Source organism: Erpetoichthys calabaricus, chromosome 2 (genome assembly GCF_900747795.2).
Source record: "Erpetoichthys calabaricus chromosome 2, fErpCal1.3, whole genome shotgun sequence".
NCBI lineage: Eukaryota > Metazoa > Chordata > Cladistia > Polypteriformes > Polypteridae > Erpetoichthys > Erpetoichthys calabaricus.
In genome coordinates this window covers 182,447,276-182,472,846 of record NC_041395.2, presented here as the reverse complement: position 1 = coordinate 182,472,846, position 25,571 = coordinate 182,447,276, and the positions used below count along the sequence as shown (strand labels likewise).

The 25,571-nt window shown below is 39.3% G+C and overlaps 1 protein-coding gene across 1 annotated transcript in view; it reads right to left on the bottom strand.

Annotated features, from left to right (window-relative positions):
* The window catches only part of chrnb2 (cholinergic receptor, nicotinic, beta 2), a 76,347-nt gene that overhangs the window by 34,879 nt on the left and 15,897 nt on the right, over positions 1-25,571 (bottom strand). Inside the window, exons 2-3 of the mRNA XM_028794867.2 lie at positions 9,562-9,707; positions 5,113-5,157 (exon numbers count right to left, since the gene is read on the bottom strand). Of these exons, the coding sequence (XP_028650700.1) occupies positions 5,113-5,157; positions 9,562-9,707 (191 nt within the window). The remainder of the gene's footprint in view (positions 1-5,112; positions 5,158-9,561; positions 9,708-25,571) is intronic.

The window sequence follows — 25,571 nt, the reverse complement described above, 5'->3', positions numbered from 1 at the left end:
GCCTTTGTTACTTTGGTCCCACCAACTCTCTGCAGGTCATTCACTAGGTCCCCCCGTGTGGTTCTGGGATTTTTGCTCACCGTTCTTGTGATCATTTTGACCCCACGGGGTGAGATCTTGTGTGGAGCCCCAGATCGAGGGAGATTATCAGTGGTCTTGTATGTCTTCCAATTTCTAATAATTGCTCCCACAGTTGATTTCTTCACACCAAGCTGCTTACCTATTGCAGATTCAGTCTTCCCAGCCTGGTGCAGGTCTATAATTTTGTTTCTGGTGTCCTTTGACAGCTCTTTGGTCTTGGCCATAGTGGAGTTTGGAGTGTGACTGTTTGAAGTTGTGGACAGGTGTCTTTTATATTGATAACGAGTTCAAACAGGTGCCATTAATACAGGTAACGAGTGGAGGACAGAGGAGCCTCTTACAGAAGAAGTTACAGGTCTGTGAGAGCCAGAAATCTTGCTTGTTTGTAGGTGACCAAATACTTATTTTCCACCATAATTTGCAAATAAATTCTTTAAAATCAGACAATGTGATTTTCTGGATTTGTCTCTCATAGTTGAGGTATACCTATGATGAAAATTACAGGCCTCTCTCATCTTTTTAAGTGGGAGAACTTGCACAATTGGTGGCTGACTAAATACTTTTTTGCCCCACTGTAATTTGCTCAGTCAGTGTATACACCAGTCAGCCACAACATTAAAATCACTGACAGAAGTGAATAACATTGATTATCTTGTTATAATAGCACCTGTCAAAGGGTGGGATATAACAGACAGCAAGTGAAATGTCAGTTCTTGAAGGTGATTTTTTGGAAGCAAGAAAAATGGGCAAGTGTAAGGATCTTAGCGACTTTGACACAAGCCAGATTGTGATGGCTAGACGACTGGGTTGGAGCATCTCCAAAATGGTAGGTCTTCTGGAATGTTCCTGGTATTCAGTAGTACCAACCAAAAGTGGTCCAAGGAAGGACAACTGGCGAACCAGTGACATGATGATGATGGTCCAAGGCTCATTTATGCACTTGGGGAGTGAAGGCTAGCCCGTCTAGTCTGATCCCATAGAAGAGCTACTGTAGGACAAATTTCTGAAAAATGTAATGCTTGTTTATAAGAGAAAGGTGTCAGAACACACAATGCATTGCAGGTTGCTTCTTATGGGGCTGTGTAGCTGCAGAACAGTAAGAGTGCCTATACTGATCCCTGTCCACTAGAAGGACCAAATTTTTTATGGTCATTGGCAAAGGACATTGACATCTTTAGGAAGAAGCCACAAAGAATTTTTCCGCTTGATAGTGTCATTAGGGTTTGTGTCACCTAGTGTGGTAACCAAAGCCAGATTAAGATCCCCACACATCCCTTGATGAACAAAGAGTTGATCATACTTTAAACAATGCAGTGTACAGACACCAGCAGCATAGTAATTCTCACAATTAATGGCATGTGGAGACTTGACCATTGCATCATGAGCTTTTTCCCCCTTGGTGATTTCAGCCCTCAGAGACTTGGCTGTTTTATAGACAGTCATTTGAGTGTCACCCTTTCTGATGGTGTCACACAGTGTGGTTAGCACCACTTAACCAAAATAATGATGCCACAGGTTCTTTTTTAGACTCTGATGGCATGGCTATTGCCTTTTTATTTTACAAATAGTCCATCTGGACCTGCTCTGTCCAATGCAGAGTCAAGAGAGTGTCACACACGTGCGATTGGGGGACAGCCAAAGGGTCCAATTCAGGGTGTGAAAACACCGGGAAAAGAGGTTAGTAAAAGGGTACTAATGCCTTCTTCCCACAGAACCATGGAAGATTAATTAACTTTTCCTCCCTTCCAGATATCCTCACTTCTTTGATGATCTCACTACCATCCCACCTTGATGACATCACCCTACTTCCTGCCCCCTTGATATAAATTCTCAGTCTTTTCATTTATCATTTGTCTTTTTGGTTGTTTACAGCTTACAAGACCAGTTTCAGTCTTTATTCACTACTCTGCCAAACAATTTACGTGCCAATCCCCAAATCTTTATTTTGTTCTCGTGCCATTATTCTACAAGAGCTATAGCTTCTCCTACAAGTACAGGACCCAGACACATTCACCCACCCATGCAGTCCCAGTCTGAATTGCCAGTCAACCTAACTCTAAAGTCTTTGAGATGTTGGAGTAAAATCATGCTATATACAGAAGAAACAGTCACCAAATTGGGATCTGAACCCAGAAGGAGCAGCACTGCGCACTGTACTTCATCCATCCATCCATTTTCCAACCCGCTGAATCCGAACACAGGGTCACGGGGGTCTGCTGGAGCCAATCCCAGCCAACACAGGGCACAAGGCAGGAACCAATCCTGGGCAGGGTGCCAACCCACCGCAGGACACACACAAACACACCCACACACCAAGCACACACTAGGGCCAATTTAGAATCGCCAATCCACCTAACCTGCATGTCTTTGGACTGTGGGAGGAAACCGGAGTGCCCGGAGGAAACCCATGCAGACACGGAGAGAACATGCAAACTCCATGCAGAGAGGACCCAGGAAGCAAACCCAGGTCTCCTAACTGTGAGGCAGCAGCGCTACCCACTGCACCACCGTGCCGCCCCTGTACTTCATTACCAGTCTTATTTCTACAAATATTTTTTAATCATTTTATTAAAAAATATTTGTGGTCCCTGCGGTAGGCTGGCGCCCTGCCCGGGGTTTGTTTCCTGCCCTGCGCCCTGTGTTGGCTGGGATTGGCTCCAGCAGACCCCCATGACCCTGTAGTTAGGATATAGTGGGTTAGATAATGGATGGATGGATGAATGGATGGATGGATGGAGGGATATTTGTGGTAGTGGAATGAAAGCCCACTTTGTGAAATAAACATTGATCCACTATTAGGGAGATGTTGTAGGTGAAGGAGCTGGTCAATGGAGCACAAGGTTGCTGGTTTAAGCTCACTTCCAGACATGAACAATTTGCTTGGCCTGTTGGTGCTAACACTGTAAATGTATCTAAAAAATTGTTATATATTTGTAAAGTAGCTTAGACTGGAGTTATGAAAAAGTACTATAAACAGTAAATGAAGACTATTTGCTTAGGAAACATTATGAGAAAGATGCAGTGTATTTCAGAGTAAACCTTTTCAAGATTCGTAATCATCAAGATTATTTCTCCTTGCATTTAGACTGCATGAGTAGTTTGTAAGTGCCAAGGACAGGATCAAAAGGTGTCTGCAGTTAGTCAGATCAGCAGCTCTGAAGATTTCATTTCGAAATAACAGTTTCAACCATTTGTAGAACCTGCTTATCCCAACACAAGGAGGCTATCGCACCAGTCTTGAATGGTGTGACAATTTATTGAAACTAGTGCAGTTTCCTTTGGAAGTTAAATGGCTACAATCAAAATTTGAAACAATAATCAATATTTTAAAATGTGTTCATCACTTAACATTTTTTAAATAGGAGTATAATGAATTTGACAAATGACAAGAGACACTGCAATCCTTCAAGCTCATTTGGTGATACCTCTGTACATCTAAAACCTTATTCATCCATCCATCCATCCATCCATTTGTTTTCTAAATGTGTTCCTTTTCAGTTTAGGGGAGTGTGATAGTTAGCACTGCTGTCTCACAGATTGAGCATCTTGGGTTTAAGTCCTTGCTCTGTTGTCCTCTGGTGTTTGCATGTTTTCCCCATTCATTTTGTCTGGGTTAACCCCAGTTTTCCCTTTCACCTCCCAAAGATTTGCATATTAGTTTAAATTTAATGTTATTGCCTAGATTGTAACTCTGAGGAAGCCCATGATGGATTTGCAATCCCTCCAGGACTGGTTCCTGTCTTGTACCTGATGATCAATGTTTCAGCCCATGCAACCCTGAATTTAATTAACTATGCAGGTTTGAGAATGTTAGGTTAGGACTTTCCATTCCAGAGTCATGGTAATCTGGAACTTATCCAAGAAGCACTGCTCACAAAGTAGGAATCAGCTCTGAGCAAGGTGCCAGTTCATTCTAGGGAACAACCACACATTCTAGGCCGGTCAGCCTAAACTCTTATACAATATTTAGGAATAAGCAAAGAAGAAAAAAAATGAACAATAATAAACAGCCTCTTACTCTGATTGACCTGAAACCTTTAATACCAGTAATAAGGTGATTCTACTCAACCATTCTGTTCTTAAATTCAAAACAAAGAAAACCCACCCATCCATTCCCAAAGCCTGCTTAAGCCAATTCAAGGTCACAGAATAAATCGACAGAGTGGTTCTTCAGAGCATTGTTATAGGGGAACAATTTTTGACCCATCACATACAGATTCCAGAAACAACCTTTTATTTATTTAAACCCATAAAAGGCTCTATACAATAAATTGCCATGAGTAGATGGTAACAGACTTGTGAAATACCAATGTGTTCCTGATTTTAAAAGAAACATACAATAGCACCGGCTAAATTCAGTTCTTCTTAATCTGGTAAATAGCCTACCTTATATTAAAGATTTCTGGGGTTTTTTTTTCAACATATTAGAACATTTTTCAAATTACAAAGCACCAACTTAATATGTAAAGAAGCCTTCCCAGAATGAAATAGTCGAGCAATGGTTATTCAAAGAACCACACAATCCAGTTAAGAACAATAAAGGGTCATTAAAGAAACATTATTATCAAGAGCGCACCAAAGCAAATCACACAGTAAAGAAAGATTTGCCGGTGGAGATGTGATAATAAAAATAAATAAATACATAAAAACATTTAGTAAAGAACTTACTGTATTTTAGCCAGATTCCATGTATTAAGAAATTTTCTTTCAAAGCTAATGAACATTGTAGCTTAATAAGGACAATAGGCACAACTAAACAAAGGAGTTCTTCTTAACACTTACAAACACTTGACAACACATCGCATTTTAAAAAGAAAATGGCAAGTAGACTGTTGTTTCATTGTGCTTGTACCCTTTTATTCATTCATTTAATAATTCCAGAGGACTAGCCCTATATCTTTGCTGAGACTTTTTCTGCTGTACGCGACTTAGTCCACTGCTGCCCAGCTCTAGCCCTGTGGGCTTTTAATGGAAAAAAGCTTCAGTTTCAAAATAATTTCATTAAACATATTTAATACAAGTGAGACTTACCTGTGTTAGCCATACGTTTGTTGTCATGATTTGCTCTCTCTCATGCTGCAATAAAGAATTTGCAAAAGAAGAGAAAATGTTTATCACCAAAGTGCTTTTAATACTGATGTTCTACAAAACTGGTGGATGAACCTCATAAGCCATGTTCTGTATTCTTTATAACACTTCATATCTGTAGCTTTGTAATACTTTACGACACACATGTTCTGAGATTATTCAGGTAAGGAAGACAGGAGTTTCAAGGTAAGGTTGTTACACATAAGAATCATGGTGCAGGAGAAGGTGTGCAGCATGTTGATTTCATTGCACTCTGTACACATGGCAATAAAGGACCCCATAAGCCTACAAACTGGGGTATCAGATCAGAGTCAACCAAAAAGATCATCCATCCATTTCCTGAACCATCTGTGCCAGAAACACTGCACCATACTGGTGGCCCAGGATGGCCTGGACTAGAGTCTTTATTGTCACATGTACAGAGTACTTGAATATGCTAATCAACACGTAACATGTCACCACTCCCTGGCACAATAATTAGTGAGTCTAACTACTTTACACCTACATTGTATGTGAGTGTTTGTCAAATACCAATACCAGAACACTCCTCTTTGGTGTGTGTGCAATACAGAATGCGGTGTATGTGTCCTTACAAGAATTTGATTGAGCAGGTCATTTGAAATATGACAGATTTTCATGCACATGTGGCCTTCTGAATAGAAGGATACAGATATAAAAAGCTAAAGGGAACTTTAGGATGTAATTATTGCCAATTAGACTGGCTGAACACATAGTAGTGGTCATTTATGGGCATGGATACCAAAACATTAACAATAACACACTCTGGTAGTGGCCAGTTAATTTTAATTGAAGCTCTTGAACTGAATTGGCCACATGCACTCTGAACTGTCATGTGTTAAGAACTCACACATCCATCTATCCATCTTGTAACCTGCTTATCCAGTTCAAGGTCATATTATTATAATGAGGACCACAGGGTACCTGGGTCTGTTGCCAGTTCTCTTCTGGGACAGGATGCTAAAATAATGAATTAAGTAGGAAAAAACACTGATTTTGACAATATATTCCACCAAACCACAGGGTGACAAAAGGGCTGCTTGGGAACTGTACCTAGGGGAGACAGTACTCTCCGAGACCACCTTGACTGCTAGGAGGCTACTGTGCCCAGCCACTTACGTTTGGTGTTGGAAGGTGAGGAATAGCAAGTGCTCACCAGGTGTGAGGAGGAGAGGAAAAGAAAAGTAATATGAGGAAGCCTCTAACTGGAAGACATCTGTGTCTAATAAAAGACATTTTCATTCGTCTGGTGTAGTTGTGTTTTAGACTTGGGCAGTGGGATGCCCCCCACAGTACACACAGTAGCAGAGACTCTAAAATGGTCCGGTATGAATATGGCTGTGTGCTTCAACATGCCCTGTGGGGGAGTGTTACCCAGTGCTGCTGAATCAGGCACCGTTCTAATGATATTCAATTAAATTAAGCAGGTTAGAAAATGAATGAGTTGACAGAACTTAGTAAATGCACTGTAAAAAACACCATTTTCTGCAAAAATGCTACCGATTCATCTGAAACCATTCATCTCATCCACTTATATTGTCTGATTAAACCAATGCAGTGACTAACAAAATCACTGATGAGGTGATATGAGAAGAAACAGGAATACAAACAGAAAGCCATTACAAAAAGGAAGAGCAGGTGTTGACTCTACACATGTATTGACTAGATTTAAGCCACCCTCATATCAGTAATGTGTGTTACGACTTAAGAAAACAAATATCTGCAAATGTCTCAATCCATGTGAATAAACTGATGTTCTGCATGAAACAATGAGTTGCAGAGGCATCTGATAAGGGTATTCTTAGGAACTGTTGGCAACTGACTGGCCGATCATAGACCACCATTTATGAATTTCAAATTGGCTTGATAAAAACAGTCATATACAAAAATGGTAGGATAAATACTGTGCTAGTTTCTATTACACAAAATACTGCATTATATCAAATTAATAAACCAATCTATAAAGCTCATCAAGGGGCTATAACATCCAATTATTTTCCACACAAATCAAGCCTATACTCTCCATGCAGCTGAAAAAATGATTTCCCATTCATTATATTCATGTCAGGACTGAAGCGTTAACTCGGCGGATCATACACTGATGCAACAATCATTAAATGCTGGGTGACAAGAGCTATGTGGCTCACTGATTCATTTTTAAATGTATGAATAAATGAATGAATGATGGCATACTAGCAATAATGCACTATTACCAGCAAGAAAGAGATTGTTTCCAGTGAGAAATCCACTCAGGGCATTTTTCCCACTGTCTGTCTCCAAAGTCATCCCTCCTGATTTGCAAACCCAGTAAATTGGAATTAAAAGAACTCAGTTAGATAATTTGCATACATTTCATTAACTTCATGTAAAAATGACAACACTTTTTCTACATGGTCCCTCTATTTGAGGCCACTACAATGTTTGGGACATAGTAATGGTAGGTATGTTAAACCAGTCATATTAAGGTCTTTGTTGCATATCCCTTGTATACAGTGACTGCCTGAAGTCTGTGATTCAAAGTCATCACCAGATGCTAGTACCTTCTCTGGTGATGCTCTGTCAAGCCTCTGATGCAGCCATCTTCACCTTCTGCTTGTTTCAGGGGCTTGTCCTATTAAGTTTTCTCCTCAGCATATGGAAGGCATGCTCAGTTGGATTTTAATCACTGATTGGTTTGGCCATTCATGAATTTTCCACTTTTTAGCTTTGAGAAACTCCTGTGTTGCCTTAGTGGTTTGTTTGGAATCATTATGTCTTGATGTAGGATGAAGCACTGTCCAATTACTTTGGAGGTATTTACTGGAACTTAAGCAGAAAAGATGTTTCTGTAAACCTCAGAATTCATTGTGCAACTGCCACCAGCAATTACATCATCAATGAAGATAAGTGTGCCAGTACCTGTGGCAGCCACAGATTCCCAAGCCATAATGCCCCCACCATGTTTAACAGATGAAGTGATAAGCTTTGCATCTTGGGCAGTTCCTTTTCATCTCCATACTTAGCTCTTGCCATCACTCTGATACAGGTTCATCATCTGCCCATAAGACCATTTCCTAGAATTCTGCATGGCTCCTTCAAGTATTTTTTCTCAAACTGTAATCTGACCATCCTGTTTTTGTGGTTAACTAGAGGTTTGCAGTGTGGCCTCTGTATTTTTGTTCATGACATCTTCTGTAGTCTCTGACACATCCACATCTGCCTCCTGAAGACTATTTCTGACCTGTTGGACAGGCATTTGGGGATTTTCCTTTACCACATTGAAGATTCTTCTATTATCTGCAGTGTGGGTCTTCCTTGACTTACCAGCCCCTTTATCATTACTGAGCTAAACAGTGTGTTTGTTCTTCTTAATGATATACCAGACAGCTGACTTAAGTAATCACAAGGTTTTACTGATGCCTCTAATGGTTTTATTCTTGTTATTCAGCCTCATAATGGATTTGTTGACTTTCATTGGCACAGCGTTTGTCCTCATGCTAAACAATGACAGCTACAGACTCCAAAGGGTAGAAGCAGGCCTGGATATCTGATGTTAAAAAGTGCTGTCATTTCTACATGCTGTGATGTAAATGTATGCAAATACTCTTAAATTAAAGTCTGTAATGTGCACTTTAATCACATCTGAATTGTTTGATTTGTACTTTTAAACTGTGGACCAGAGGGCTAAATCAAGGAAAAATGCATCTTTGTCCCAAACATTATGGAGGACACTGTACATGCTGCCATGGTGTGCAACAAAATTGGGTTCCTCTTCTATGTGTTTCCTCAGAGGAAAAGTGTCTGAAGCTTGTTTTTGTTTAGAATTGGAACATAGAGAGACACTACAGAAGCTCCTGTTTGTCAATTCTGCCATTGTTTTGGATAACTGGAAGAACATTTACTCATTCACTATTCTGCCAGAAATAAAAATCCAGAAGTGTGGAAAGGGCTACCACTCGGCTAAAGAAGATCCCCCCATTAGGCAGCTGCAGATTTGGCTCTTTTAGCTTGTGAAGTGGTTTTCCTGCAAACTGGGCCTCTCAGCATCAATGCACATGCCACCTATTACAGAAATAATCAGTTGTAGCTATGCAACTCTTTTACAAACTGGGCATCAAACACAATAATATGGTAAATATAATATATGACAGTAGCCTCTCTTTGGGAAACTTGGCCCAAAATGATATTGTCTGATAAAGATAACAGGCTGATATATAACGACCAAATGAATAATTAATTACTCTTGATAGATCATACAAGTTGCTATTATATAGTCTGATAACTTGTATATATGTAATTTCTTGGCTGGATGTTGACATTAGGATAAGATCGATTTAACCAAGCTTAACCATTGTAACCAAGTACAATGAACAAATATTTATCTCAGGTACTCACCACACTAATGAGTTGGGCTAAGGACACCATTAACTGCACAGTGACGAGCTCTGAGCCATTGGTGGCTGGGCGGATTAGCTTATTGTAACGTGAAGGGTTGAGGAGGTGATCTACTAGTCGCTCTTCAGTATCAGCAGCTAGTCCTTCTACAATAGAAAGAAAATATATATCAACCAAACAATTGAGTAAAGATGAAGGACAAAAAAGGTGTCATCCACACCCCTGATGAAGTTGCCTTTTTTACTTTTCTTTTCTTTCCATTTTATATAGATAATGGAAGATCTTTAACGGATCAGCATGTTTTAACTTATCAAAAAACTTCATAAAAAATGCATTGAGTTAGAGAACAGCAGAGAGTAGTAGAACTTTCAAAAGAGACATTCTAAGGATAGAGAAACAAATTAATACATCCAGTAGACGTGTGCTTATCAGAGATGGGATCTTTTACCCATTAAAAATTCCTTCTCTTAAATAATAATGGGATTACTTTGCTCAGTATTTCCTGAAAAATGTAATTACATTACTAATTACTTTATTTGTACATTACTTTCTAAACCTATGGACAAATATAAACTGTTCAAAAAAATTAAAGGAACACTTTGCAAACTTGATCTCAATGGGAAATAAAATCATGCTGGATATCTATACTGATATGGACTGGGTAATGTGTTAGGAACAAAAGGATGACACATCGTTTGATGGAAATGAAGACTATCAACCTACAGATGGCTGAATTCAAAGATATCCCAAAAACCCAAGTAAAAAAATGATGCAACAGGCTAGTCCATTTTGCTAAAATTTCATTGCAGCAACTCAAAATCATACTCAGTAGTTTGTATGGCCCCCACACGTGCTTGTATGCATGCCTGACAACATCGGGGCATGCTCCTAATGAGATGACGGATGGTGTCATGGGGGATCTCCTCCCAGATCTGGTCCAGGGCATCACTGAGCTCCTGGACAGTCTGAGGTGCAACCTGGAGGCATCGGATGGACAGAAACATAATGTGCCAGAGATGTTCTATTGAATTTAGGTCAGGTGAGCGTGGGGGTAAATCAGTGGTATCAATTAATTCATCTTCCAGGAACTCCCTGCATACTCTCACCACATGAGGTTGGGCATTGTTGTGCACCAGGAGGAACCCAGGACCCACTGCACTAGAATAGGGTCTGACAATGGGTCCAAGGATTTCATTCCGATACCTAATGGAAGTCAAGGTGCCGCTGTCTAGTCTGTAGAGGTCTATACGTCCCTCCATGGATATGCCTCTCCAGACCATCAATGAACCACAACCAAACCAGACATGCTGAATGATGTTACAGGCAGCATAACGTTCTCCATGGCTTCTCCAGACCCTTACATCTGTCACATGTGCTCAGCGTGAACCTGCTCTCATCTATGAAAAGCACATTGGGCCAGTGGTGGACCTGTCAATTCTGGTATTCTATGGCAAATGCCAATTGAGCTCCACGGTAACAGGCAGTGAGCACAGGGCCCACTAGAGGATGTCGGGCCCTCAGGCCACCCTCATGAAGTCTGTTTCTGATTGTTTGGTTAGAGACATTCACACCAGTGGCCTGCTGGAGGTCATTTTGAAGGGCACTGGCAGTGCTCATCCTGTTCCTCCTTGCCCAAAGGAGCAGATACTGGTCCTGCTGATGGGTTAAGGACCGTCTACAGTCCTGTTCAGCTGTCCTAGAGTAACTGCCTGTTTCCTGGAATCTCCTCCATGCCCTTGAGACTGTGCTGGGAGACAAAGCAAACCTTCTGGCAATGGCACGTGTTGATGTGCCATCCTGGAGAAGCTGGACTACCTGTGCAACCTCTGTAGGGTCCAGGTATTGCCTTATGCTACCAGTACTAACACTGACTGCACTGACTGAAAGGCAAAACTAGTGGAAAAACAGTCAGAAAAGATGAGGATGGAAAAATGTCAGTGGCCTCTACTTTGTTAAACCATTCCCGTTTTGGGGGTCTTCTCATTGTTGCCCCACTAGTGCACCTGTTTTTAATTTCATTAACACCAAAGCAGCTGAAACTGATTAACAACCCCCTCTGTTGCTTAACTGACCAGATCAATATCCAGGAAGTTTCACTGACTTGATGCTATACTCTGATTAAAAAGTGTTCCTTTAATTTTTTTGAACAGCATATTAATTGAAAAGTACAAGGATGATACCCAAAAGTCTCTTTAGTATTTTAATGAGGAGAAAGTAAGTAATAACAACAAATGTGAATTCTTCAGTTAAACAAGTAAACTAGAAAACTTACATTAGATCTGTGATATTCCAAACATGCTGTATGAATCAGCAACACTCACACAAATTCTTAATAAAAAAATAATTCTTAATAATAAAACTGACTTCACTGGTTAAACACTTGAAAACATAAAGTTGATAAATGATAAAATTATATAATGTGCAGCAGATGAGAGTACTTATCGATTCGGTGGGGACGGCTACCTGCAGTGTTTACTGTGTAAGACAATCAATATACCTGACTCTGTCTCACTCCATCTTGGTGCTCTTTACATGATCAAAAAGACATATGATGATAAAAAAGAAAGCATTTACATTTTAGAATTAACTATCTTACAGGTACTAACAACTGAGATAAACATTCAGTTACTTTAATTTCACACAGACTTTTCCAATTTTGCAGAAACATTGAAAAGATGAAATTTAAATGCATGTCCAGATAAGGATGCTTAAACCACTTTCATTTGATTAGATATTGAAAACTTTGCTCCTCTGTAAGTAATTCCTTATAGGCTCTATGGTCGATAAACTGTAATGAACAAAAATACTAATACAGATGTCATACATTTAATTATAAATGATCCTGCACATACACCACAGTTCACTTCACTCCATTTTCCTTAAACTAGAATTAAGATCTCTCCATTAATCATATTCTTTTGATGTGCTGTAAAACTGAAAAGTTATCTTTCAAAGTGAAATCTTTATTTCTTAATAAAGACTGAGTCAACCTCTATAAAATCCTAAAGTGAAATTAACTATTATGTAATATCATAAAATAGCACATATCTCCAGTGTAGATTTGATAGCTTTATAAAATTCAGTTTACACCTGTACGAAAATGGTGTGCATGTGCTTTGCAAGTTGCATATCAGGGAGCCCCACTTGCCTGCTTGAATCTCCTGGAAAATGGAATGTCTGCCCTTCAAAGCATTTGTGACACTTAAATATTATTTGCTTAGAAACATACAGTATGTGTAAACGAAGTAGAAACATTTTAGTTAAGATCAGTGACTGTAATGTGATAACAAGAATTTACAATGGTAAATGTAAAAAGATTATAGTAACGCCAACATTGCACAGTGGTCGGGGACAGAGCATCTGGATTGAGAAACAGGAGTGGTAGTCCCCATCTTTAAGAAAGGTGGGTTTGCTACAACTTTAGGGGGATCACACTCATCAGTCTCCCTGGGAAGGTCTACATCAGAGTCCTGGAAAGGAGGATCCAGCTGTTGGTCAAGCGTCATATTCAGGAGGGGGAATGCAAGTTTTATGTTGGATGCGGGACACTGAACTAGCTTTTTTCACTCATAAGGATTCTGGAGTGTTCATGGAAGCATGCCCAATCAGTCTACATGTGTTTTGTGGACATGGAATAGGCATATGACCGCGTCCACTGGGGTGACCTGTGGTGGGTGTTTCAGGAATGTGGGGTACAGGATCTGCTGTTGCAGGCTATTCAGTCCCTTTTGCAACTGGAGCGAAAGCTTGGTTTGCATTGCCAGTAGTAAGTCAGAACCGTTCCCAGTGGTTTGAGCATCTACAAGGACAGCCCTTTGTCACTAATTCTGTTCAAAATTTTTATAGACAGAATATCTAGGCTCAACCAAGAAGAGGAGGGTCTCCTGGTTGGTTGCCTCAAGATCACAACTCTGCTTTTTTCAGATGATATGTTCCTGCTGGCTTCATCAATCTGTGACTGTTGATATTCCATGGGGTGGTTTGCAGTCAAGTGTGAAGTGGCTGGGATAAGGATCAGCACATCCAATTCCATGGTCACGGTTCTCAGCCAGAAAAGGGTAGAGTGCCCTCTCTGGGTTAGGGATGAGGTGCTGCCTCAGAAGAAGGAGTTTAAGTTTCTCAGGATCTTGTTCACCAGTAAGGAAAGAATGGTGTGGGTGTCCTGTCAGTAAACTGACAGATAAACGTTTTCAGTATGACCGGAAGATATGCATAGCTAAGGAAGAAATTGGTTTAAGAAAAAATGAAACCAAAGCCAAAATGAAAGGCACAATCTAAGGTTGGGAGAACAAGCAAGAAGACAATACCAAAAGTAATATACAAGAAGAGTTTGCACAAGGCTTTCTGAGAGTTTTGTTATATGCAGATCAGATAAGCTAATTACTTCTTAGCTGTCCTTTTAAACCATCATCAGATCATTAAGCACAGGTGAAGACCTCAGTGGCCATGCCCCTAGAACTGCAGAGAAGTGGAACTAATGACAGGATTTCAGAATGGCACCAATTGTGGACCTAAAATGGTGTTGCAAAACAAAACACAAACTCTAAACCATTACAAATTTTAAACAGTTACTAAAAGGAACAGCATCCTCGACTTCAAAACCCCCAATACAAGTACAAACTTATACTAAATTATCAGCAAAATATAAGATCATGACAGCAGGAAATTGAATGGTGAACTACAGTTATGCAGACGTTGTACCAATCAGTCATGGGCAAGAGGGAGCTAAACCAAAATGCAAAGATCTCTATTTATTAGTTAATCTATGACCCTACACTCACCTAGGGTCACAAGCTATGGGTAGTGACTGAAAGAACTAGATTGTGGATACAAGCAGCAGAAACGTGTTGCCTTCACAGGGTGTCTTGGAGATAGAGGTGAGGAGTGTAAACTTTAGGGAAGAGCTTAAAGTGGAGTCACTGCTCCTCCACATTGAAAATAGCCAGTTTAGGTGGTTCAGGCCTCTAATTAGGATGCCTCCTGGACACCACCCTGTTGAGGTGTTTTGGGCATGTCCAACTGGGAAGAGATTTCGGAGCAGACCCAGGACACACTGGAGGGAAAATCATTTTTCAAATGGCCTGAGAATCCCTCAATTATTTTCCTGGAGGATATGAAGGAGGTGGCTGGAAAATGGGATGTCTGGACATCATTGCTTAGGCTGCTGCCCTAGTGGCCCAGAACTGAATAAATGGCAGAAAATGGATGGATGGATGGAATAGAGTAATGCATTGCTTTATGCCATGCAGGGGAAGATCTACTTGCAGGGTGTTCTGGGGCCTGTGACAACAAAGGGCCTTTTCACCAATACCCTCCCACTTGATCAAATATTTGTGTGTCAAATGATTGAATACCAGAAAGAGAGAAGGAGCAATCAAGTCCAGCTTCAAAATCAAGAATTAGAAGTCTTGTGTTGCTTTAAATGACCCGGTGTCCATTAGCCGCATTGTTAAAAGTATGATCAACTTTCTGTTAAGGAGCCTATTACCCAGGTGCCTGTGGGGGTCTTAATCAGGCCTTGCTACCAAGTTACCCCAAATGTGTTTCTTAGTGACCATACACCAAAAGAACTGATCCCTATTCTTGAAATCTGACAAAGTTCATTGTGGCTTATTGGCCAGATTTTGGAACAGAGTGGAAGAGATCCAAAATGGTCTTTCTTTTAGGGCAAAAGAAAAAGAATTGTTATGGTTGTTAATGTTTGTCAAATATAAAAGTCATTTGGATATTTATCAAGTTTAGAGACAGAGCCAAAATTATAGTTGTATGAGAAGTAAAACAAAATTCAAAGCTAAAATCTTTTCCTAGTTTGGTTGTTAGCTTAACGCAAACAGTACATCTCTCTTTCAACTGACTAAAGTTTATATGCTGTTTGATGCAAGTGGCCATCTTGTACAGTATATCACAAGTCCCATGGCATTAGATGTCTAGAAACCACATGACATTATTGCGAGCAGACACACAAAATGGCAGCATTCATTAAGTCCAGGAAAACAAAATGTTGGTGCCCATGCAAAAAATACACAAAATGGTTAATGTCATCTGAATAACATGAAAAACAAAAGTATTCAAAAAAATTAAAATGAGTAATAAACACAAATATTTAAAAACAATTATTAATGCATTTATTCCTGACATAGTACTTTTGGGTTTTGCTTAATTATTCTTCTGCTATTTTTAAATTGTAAATATATCAAACAGAACAATATTGACATCTGACATTTTTTCAGAAAATATTGTTTATTTGTTGTTTATTTAAATAGTGTTTTTGGCAGTATTCTGACTTTTACACTAAAAGCCCTTGTAAATTTCAACAAACTACTAATTTTTGCCACACTAAAGAGCCTCTATGTCTGGTCACTATTCAGGGAGTGGATATAGAGGTGGTCCATTGCTACAGGTACTTGGAGGTCTATATCAATGACAAGTTGGGCTTGTCTCATAACACTGAAGAGTTACATAAGAAAGGGCAAAGCAGGTTATTAGATTATTATTTAGTCTACGGAGACTGTGTTCCTTTAATGTGGGAAGTAACTTCCTTCATTCACATCTTCTATAACTCTGTGATGGCCAGTGTGATTTTTTTACGCTATGATGTTACCTGCTGGGCACTTCAAAAGAGGCCCACTAAATCAACATGTTAATTAAAATGGCAAGCTCAGTTATGGGATAGGCTCTGGACCCCCTGGAGATAGTAGCAAAGGAGAGAATTAAAACAAAACTGTGCGCCATTATGAACAATACAGCACATTCTCTCACTGACACTCTAAAATGGAGTACTTTCAGGCATCAAATTATTTATCAGAAGTGTGTCAAGAAACTTTACTGGGACTCCTTTATACCAACAGCAAAGCATACGTGTAAGGCATCTATCTATCTATCTATCTATCTATCTATCTATCTATCAATAAGGAGTCTGAAAAATGTTGCATTATGTCATTTGGCTATCTACTGTTTTTCAGTTTTTTTTTGTAAACTCAAAGTAATAAAACAAACCTCTCAGCAATAATAACAATAATGTTAAAAATAAAAAATTCACAAATAATATCACTATAGATCATGCAGTCTTGATGCTCTACCCAAGTATGTGGAATGACACGTTTATACTCGTCTCCTGGCTCATTAATCTTTAACTTAATATATTCCTCTCCAAAAAAAAAAATCACATGGCACTTGTACTACCGGATGTCAGATGAGATATATCGTCGTGCTAAACTATAACAGGATTCTCATTTTCTGGAAGAACTTGGCCAATGCATCCAGCCACCATGTAGAAAACAAAGGGTCCAGAAAAGGACTGGATGTTCTTTACTTTGTGGAAAACATCTCTCTAGGCTGACCTCTGTCTCTGCTGCCTTTCATGGCTTCTAATTCATTCCTGACACAGGGTCCTCAAAACCACTGCACACATTGCAATGTTCTGTTGCTTTGAGTTGAAAACTTGCCAAGTATCTTCTGATGGTGTGCTCTGTGAGAGGCACACTAAAAATGAATGTCAGAATGTCTTGGACTTTCAGCGGGATTGACAGAACATAGCCTGCCATGTATAACAATATAAACATGGGGAGAAGTATGGTTTAAAAAAAATTTAATTAAAATACAAAACAGTAATTTACAAATTATCTTATAATTTATATACATTGCTATCCACACAAAAATATCTTGGGAACGATTTCTATTAATAAAAAATAAGGAGTAGAAGAAAATTAAATGAAAACAAAAATGGTTTGTTACCATGTGAACTACTTGTACCACTAACAGTTCTATAGTACTGTTAAGATCTACAGCCATCTACTATAAGTATATGTTGGTGTTCTTTAAAAATGTTTCCTTGAATTAAGTTTTATTAATTTTTCCTATTCATTTTGTCACAATAATAATAATTAATTACATTATTTTGTGCTGCCTGTGATGCACTGGTTTCTAAAGGTGCTTTCCTGTTGCACATATATCAGTTTGTGATGTAGGAGATGCCTGGTTATTTAAGATGAAGAGGCTAACATTAACATTTGACTAATCTTTGCAACCAATAATGGAAGGATTCTTCATGTTACTTTTTAATATTTAATACACATAAATTTGGTTTAATACAAACAAGTTTGGTTTATTCTAATGTTCATCCAACTGTTTTGACTCCTGCTTGTTTGACATTTCTAATTTCTGGTTAGTGATTCCAATCCTCTGCTACTCAGTTTAATGTCAGTGAATGCTGGTAATTTTCTGGATGAAAGAATTTGCTGGCTGCAAGTACATCACAACTGCATGATAACTCAAGTTATCTGGTCACCCTAAATTTGAATTTACCTTTGTTTCTTTATATCTTTATCACATTGAGATATCTCAATTCCATAGCTAAGGTTTTCAGAAATGTGTTTTTTGTCAGTTTGACACATTTACATCATAACCTAAACAGGAAGGGAAGGTTTTTATTTTGTACTAGTTGATTACCCAGTGGCTTCGTTCACTGAGTGCAAGGGAAAAAATAAAATGTAGTCTATAAGTTATTAAACAGTAAAACATTAACATTTAAGAAGTAAAGATACATTGAGCACTACTGGAGTGGTTTCAGGTAAACTACATTTTAAAGATGCTATAACACAACAGGTAAGTAGTATCCCTTGTGAAAGGCGCTACATGACCGCTGTGGTATAGAAATTACATTTTCTATGTGATCGTCCAAATTTTTGCCTGACAACCTTGCACTACATGCCTGTGATTTACTTGTTAAAATAATTAATCACAAAAGCAACCTTGAATGTTGTGGGGTTTTAGTGACCCAAACTTACCTTAAGGGACAGTAAGTAGTTGTGCAGCGCAATTTACAAACAGAGTCCTGCTTCGATGGCGCCAATTACACTCATTCGCAAAGATTTCCACTCTCCCAGGAGCCGACGGGGGACTTGAAATGTCACAAACAGTGCGAGAAGAGAGGACCCTGCCTGAAACTGCGAAGCTCTCGACTCGGCAGAACAGCCCGACATTCCGCGCCTCCCAGCGTCCACTTTGTTCTCATGACCCCTCGCAGCTAAAGGCGGTCTCATCTTCAGATTGTTTACAGCTCGGTGCAGTTAAAAAGTAGAAAGACGCAAAGCTGTTTTCTTCATCTCTTCTACTATCAAGTACTGCCAACTAAAAAAAGTTACAATGTGGCAGTTTCAGCGACAGCCACGTAGATGAATATATAAAACTTCTCTGTCAGAACGCACCTGGCGGCGGACGGCTCAGTGCTGTAGTCCAGACAGGAGGGGTGGGAGAGGGCGACGCAGGGCGCACACAAATAATAACAATTAGTAAAGACGATATAAAATGGCGTCCACAAACGAAGTGATTAGTTCCTGTATTATAATATGTTCTGTTGTTCTGTGGTCATACGTAATTTCCATTTCATACGTAATTTCCATATCACATGGTCATACATAATTTCTGTTTCAAACGCAAAAAGAATTTTATACATATAGATCCATCCATCCATCCATCCATCCATCCATATAACATAACATAACATTCATGACATTCCCATTTATGTGAGGGCCTTGAGCCTATCCTAGTAGTACTGGGCACAACGTAGAAAGCAACTGTAGACAGGATGCCAGTCCATCACAGGACCTACTCAAACACACACAGGCAGAAAGCCAGCTTGGAATGCACAATCAACCTAATCAGCATAATCGGAGAGTTTAAAGAAATTTGAGGTGCCCAGAGGGAAGCCCATGCAGACATGAGGAGAATGTGCAAGCTCCACATGGATAACGACCAGGAACAAGATTTGACCTCAAGAGTAGATTGTGAGGTGGCAGTAGTGACCACAGCACTATCCAATGAGATGTAAACAGCAAGCCCACATAGAACTCAGACTATAAACCTATGTAACAAAATTTGATACTGGAAAAAATGGCCAAAAGACTGTCTAAATTATAGATTGTCTCCTACAGTCTTAAACCCACTAGCTCTTAATATGCAAATGGATTGAAAATCAGTCAATCATCAAGAAAAAGTATAGAAACTCTAAAAATTAAGTTCAGTCACCCAGCAAAGATAACTCTAGCAATGTCTAGGTCAGTCAATGAATAGGAAAACTATAAAATATCTGTCTACTGAAATCTAAAAGTTAGTCATGCAGAAGAAAGAGCATACAGGCACTCTCTATTTTCCTGGGTCAAATATTCTACAGAAATACCTCGATCAATTTGTGTCCACTGCAGCAATGCCTGTTCAAATGTTTTGGGCCATTACCTCTTAGTCATTGTCAGTCATTTGTTCTATTATTTTTTATACTATATTAAATGAACTACAAGTAAAAGGAAAAAAAAATGATATTGGGGGAGTCTGTTTGTGTGATTTCACAACAAACAGATCTCTGTACTGAAGCTCCAAGTTCACAATCACTTTAAAAAAGGACAAGTTCAAGGTCATTAAAAAGGAAACACTTGTTAATAGCCTAACGTCCATGTAGGAACTGACACCAGCCTTACAAAGGCAGACTTTAAGGAACTGTGCTCTACCTGGTCCTTTGAAAGTTCAGCCAACTCTCAGGTTGAACTGAGAAACAGGGACTGGGAGACTAGTCAGGATAAAGGGAAAGATGACTGCAGCAATGTCCAGATACATCCTGGATGAAAACCTGCTCCAGAGCGCTCTTGACCTCAGACTGGGGTGTCGGTTCATCTTTCTATTTATTTATTTATTTCATTTATGTTAGGTAGAATGCCCAAAGGGGACTGGGCGGTCTCGTGGCCTGGAACCCCTACAGATTTTATTTTTTTCTCCAGCCTTCTGGAGTTTTTTTTTGTTTTTTCTGTCCACCCTGGCCATCGGACCTTACTCCTTTTTATGTTAACTAAGGTTGTCTTATTTTAATTTCTTATTTGTCTTTTATTCTTCTTTTCTTCATTATGTAAAGCACTTTGAGCTACTTTTTGTATGAAAATGTGCTATATAAATAAATGTTGTTGTTGTTGTTGTTTCAGCAGGACAACGACCCTAAGCACACAGCCAAGATATCAAAGGAGTGGCTTCAGGACAACTCTGTGAATGTCCTTGAGTGGCCCAGCCAGAGCCCAGACTTGAATCTGATTGAACATCTCTGGAGAGATCTTAAAATGGCTGTGCACCGACGCTTCCCATCCAACCTGATGGAGCTTGAAAGGTGCTGCAAAGAGGAATGGGCGAAACTAGCCAAGGATAGGTGTGCCAAGCTTGTGGCATCATATTCAAAAAGACTTGAGGCTGTAATTGCTGCCAAAGGTGCATCGACAAAGTATTGAGCAAAGGCTGTGAATACTTATTTACATGTGATTTCTCAGTTTTTTTATTTGTAATAAATTTGCAAAAACCTCAAGTAAACTTTTTTCATGTTGTCATTATGAGGTGTTGTGTGTAGAATTCTGAGGAAAAAATTGAATTTAATCCATTATGGAATAAGGCTGTAACATAACAAAATGTGGAAAAAGTGATGCACTGTGAATACTTTCCAGATGCACTCTATAAATTACCCCAGTATGGATATGTGTCATTCAATACACTGAGGACCATTTCAGTTAGTTTCAGCCTTGTGCCCTTTGCAGTTGGGATAGATGCTGGCTACCTAAGACCCAGTAAAAAAATAATCAGGCACAGGAAATTAATAGATAGTTGGTGTACAAGGAGAACATAGTCATTCCCTTAAAATAGGAAAGGGTCAATGAAAAAAGACTAGAGATGGTATAAAAAAAAACTGATAAAGAGTAAAGTTAGTTGTTAACCATAAAAAAACTTGCCTTTTCTTGGCTAAGTGAGGAAAACTCATGCAATAGAGACAGTTATCTATCTGGAAGAAATGTGATTTTTTCACTAGAAGTTAATGATAATGTCATTACACTCAATAGTTTAGTCAAATGGAAAAACTTTGACACATGCCTGTTCATCTGTGAGTAAGATCAATACAACCTCTTATTAGGAAATTATGTCCTCACAGCACACTGATAAATGCCTTTTGATCCAAACACAACCAGATGCCCAATGCTTTAAAGTTGAACTCACAGGCTGAGATTATCTTGCAGAATTATTTTCACCTAGTATTGGGTTACTGCTAATGGACAAAATACAAAGACTGCTGCTCCTGTATGAACATAAAGTGGTAGGGAAATAAAAAGATCAAAAAACAGAAAAGAAACTACTAGAACCTTTTAGTAAAAAATAAATAAGTAAAATTTTGGTTCATGAGAAGCTAGGATTTGAGGTTAAGGAAGATATGCTTTAGATGTTAGAGTAGAATTAATCTGTAGGTATATCTATTGTTAATGAAATTGCTTTTAGCCACAAAATGATCAGTGAACTTAAAATTAAGTGCTGATAAATGCATGCTTAGCAATGACATGTGCCTGAAAGTTAAGTGTACAAAATCTCTGCATTGCCCCACACCACCCTTGATGTCAATGATATGATCCTGAGAGCCATCAACCTGCTCCTTCAATGCTCAACATGATCAACCCAGTCCTGGAGCACCATTTCTTCTGATCACCACAGCGACTTCCAACCATCTTGACTCCTGTCCACTGCACCAGCTCACACTCCTGATCCTCCTCATATTTCTTTCACAACAGTCTTTCTTGATTCTCTCCCAACCATATTTCTTTCTTCTCACTTTCTCTTTCTTGTTCTCTGTCCCCACAGTCTCTTTACTCACATGGTTTATTTTAACTTTATGGACGTAGGTACTTTGCTTAATGACCCGTGGTGTGTCACTGAGGAATGGATAAGCTGATCGTGGCTGGATATTAACAAGCAATCAGACAAATGTGGTGTCATTCACCGCTACGATTATCTCATCAATTAACCAACAAGCACTTCACATTTTTAACTGCACCCACTTGCAATAGAATAGTGCCATTTGAGTATATAAGGCGGAGTGGTAGCTCTGTGGCTAAGGAGATGCCCTGGTATCTGGAAAGTTCCCTATTTAAATCCCATTGCTGCCAGAACGGATCCTTGAGCGAGGCCTGTAACCTGAACATTGTTCCAGGGCACTGTACAATGGATGACCCTGCACTCTGACCCCCTCCCAAAGATCATTTGAAAAGACAATTTCCCCTCTGGGATTAATAAAGTATATGAAAAAAAAAATATATTTAGACAGAAATCTGCTCCAGAAGATACTCACACCAATACTGGGAAATTTTACGCTGCCAGTTAAACTAAAATGTTCATCTTTAACACATAGCAAACTCCACATGGACAGTAATTTGTTTTCTATGAAGCTGTGAGGCCACACCAATAAGCAAAACATCACCATACTGCCCAACTGGTCATTTATCATCCAGCATGCAATATTTGTCCAGTGAACTATTCTGCTGAATTGTCAGTCATCCATCTGCATTAGATCTGGAGTGAGTGAGTGAGTGAGTGAGTGAGTGAGTGAGTGAGTGAGTGAGTGAGTGAGTGAGTGAGTGAGTGAGTGAGTGAGTGAGTGAGTGAGTGAGTGAGTGAGTGAGTGAGTGAACTTCTTAAATTACTCTACCAGAGTGTCACCTTAGAGCTGCCTTTGACCACTGTCTGTCATCAAATGATGTGGAGTAAAACCCCAAAATGGTGAACCTTTAATAAATTATCTTCAGAAGAAAGATGAGTTTGATGAGAGAGGAGGTATACTGAACACAGGTAAATGAACACAGCACCAGACCTCCAGTTTGTAAACAGTTCATTTTAAAATATGTTAAAAGTATTTGCAGCATAAACATAATATTTGTAAAATGTAAACGTAATATTATTTTGTGTGTTGTTTTCATGTGCTTGGCAAGATCAGAAAATATTAAACCTGAATAAAATACGCACTTGCCAGTCTCAGAACTCATTCTGACCAGCTGCTGAGTGATGATAACCTTCTGGTATGCAAAGTCCACGAATTAACTAACCAAACACAATCAAGTTTAGCAAACTCAAAATGCTAAAATCCTAATGATTTTGAAAAATATTGATTCAAGTTCAACTACAGTTTACTAAATGTGATTTCTTTTTAATGATGTAAGTGGTCAAAAAAGTTCTCATTCTGAAAAGCATTTCAGGTAAATATTGTATTAAAATAAAAGGTATATAAATTTAATTGGAACCATTTTTCTGTGTTTCCAGCCATTTACCCTCATTTTACTGCCACAGAGAAAACCTTGTCCATCTATAGCACTCAATGAGTGATCTGCATCATGATGCCCTCACTGGACACTTTAGATGTGTGCTGTACTCTGCTGACTGGCATTGAACTATTTGTGTCACATATGCGTGTCCGAAGATCATCTTCCTGGCTCATCCTTGGTAAGCAATCTCACCCTAGGCCAAGATGGTTGCTGTCACTAACAGTATTGTCTCCTAATGTTCCCACAGAACAGTGAAGACTCCCAATGAGGGCAACTGACTCTGACCTTTCCTGTCGGAGAACAATATATTTGAGGCACTCACAGAAGGTGGAGTCTCCTTCTGGACCAATGCTTGACAGAGATGGAGTTCTGAACCAGACTTGAAAAGCTATAGAATACAACCAGTTTTTTATTTTGCCTTATATGCGCCATCGTGCACTGTTTCTGTTTAAACCTTTTTTGTTAATTAAACTATGTGACCTGGTTGATGCCCTAACATTTATCGGGATCCAGTGTCATACCTTGCACAACCATATTTGGCGGATATTAAACTGTGCAAATTTGCAAAGCGTTGCTAAGAAGCCAGCTACAGCATCCAAAGTTAGTACAGATAGGCACGTAATAGTCAGTTAGTAACAAAACAATGTACAAGTAAGAGTTTGATTATACTATATAAATTTAAGCTTGAAATTTATCCGCCAATCAAAGTGAAGTAAGCAACATGTATGGAATATGATTGCTGGAGTCTACATTGTAGGTTAAGGGATGCTTAGTAATGTAAAGCTCATTACATGCACTCCAACAGTGTGATGCCCGTGGCCTTGGCATTTTATGTTTCCTGGGACATGGATAGTCATGTACCAAGATGGACTAGTGCAATGAGGAAACAAACAACAAGTTGGCACAAAAACTGCATAGTGCTGTTTATTTAAAAAGGTAATATCCAATCAAAAGTACAGTGATCAATTCATCAATAAAAATTCCATAAAAACAAGTGCTCATGTGGAAATTAAAACCAACCAATAAATAAATAATTTATAAAGTCATGAAATCAAGAATAAAACCACAGAGTTAAATATAGGTTCCTTCCTTCTATATTCTCCTGTGAGCTTTAGTGTTTTTCTTATACTTGTCACCTATTGGGTCTTCTCAGCAAGGCTGAGACGCTGCCCAGTCATTAATCATTTTTCATCCCAGCTACCTTGGTCAGTATACCCAAAGCCAGGCACCATCGTTCCACACCATTTTTAGTGCCAATGAGATGATCCTGGGAGACATCAGCCATTCGTACTTCTTCACAGCTCAACATGAGCAACCCACTCCTGGAGCACAATTCTGACCACCTTGACTCCTGTCGACTGCACCAGCTCACATTCCTGATCCTCCTCTTAGTTCTTTTACAACTGTTTCTCTTGATTCTCTCACAACCGTATTTCTTTCTTCTCGCTTTCTCTTTCTTGTTCTCTGTCCTCTCAGTCTCTCTACTCAGCTGTTTTTTTTTTCACTTTATGGGTGTAGGTGCTTTGCTTGTTGACCTGTGGATTATCAATGAGGCATGGCTAAGCTGATCACGCCTGAACGTTAACAAGCAATCAGACAATTTCCTTATTGCATACCCTGTAGCTGCATGGCTTTTCACCGGACCGTATCTATAGTCACACGATTGAGCCACACTGTGTTTAGAAGAAAATTACACACCACCACCGACCCCTGGTATGCTTTACCACAATGTCCCTGGGCCTAAATCAGCACAAGAGACAACTTTGACAGCCACCATAGCAGAACTGTCAAGTTGCTTGCCTGGACTGCTGAAACTGGAAGTGCCTGTCATTCTCAGTAAAGACCTCCCTACTTATATCCTATAGTGCAGTGTTTCTAAGCCTTTTTTTCTGTAGTGGCAAACTT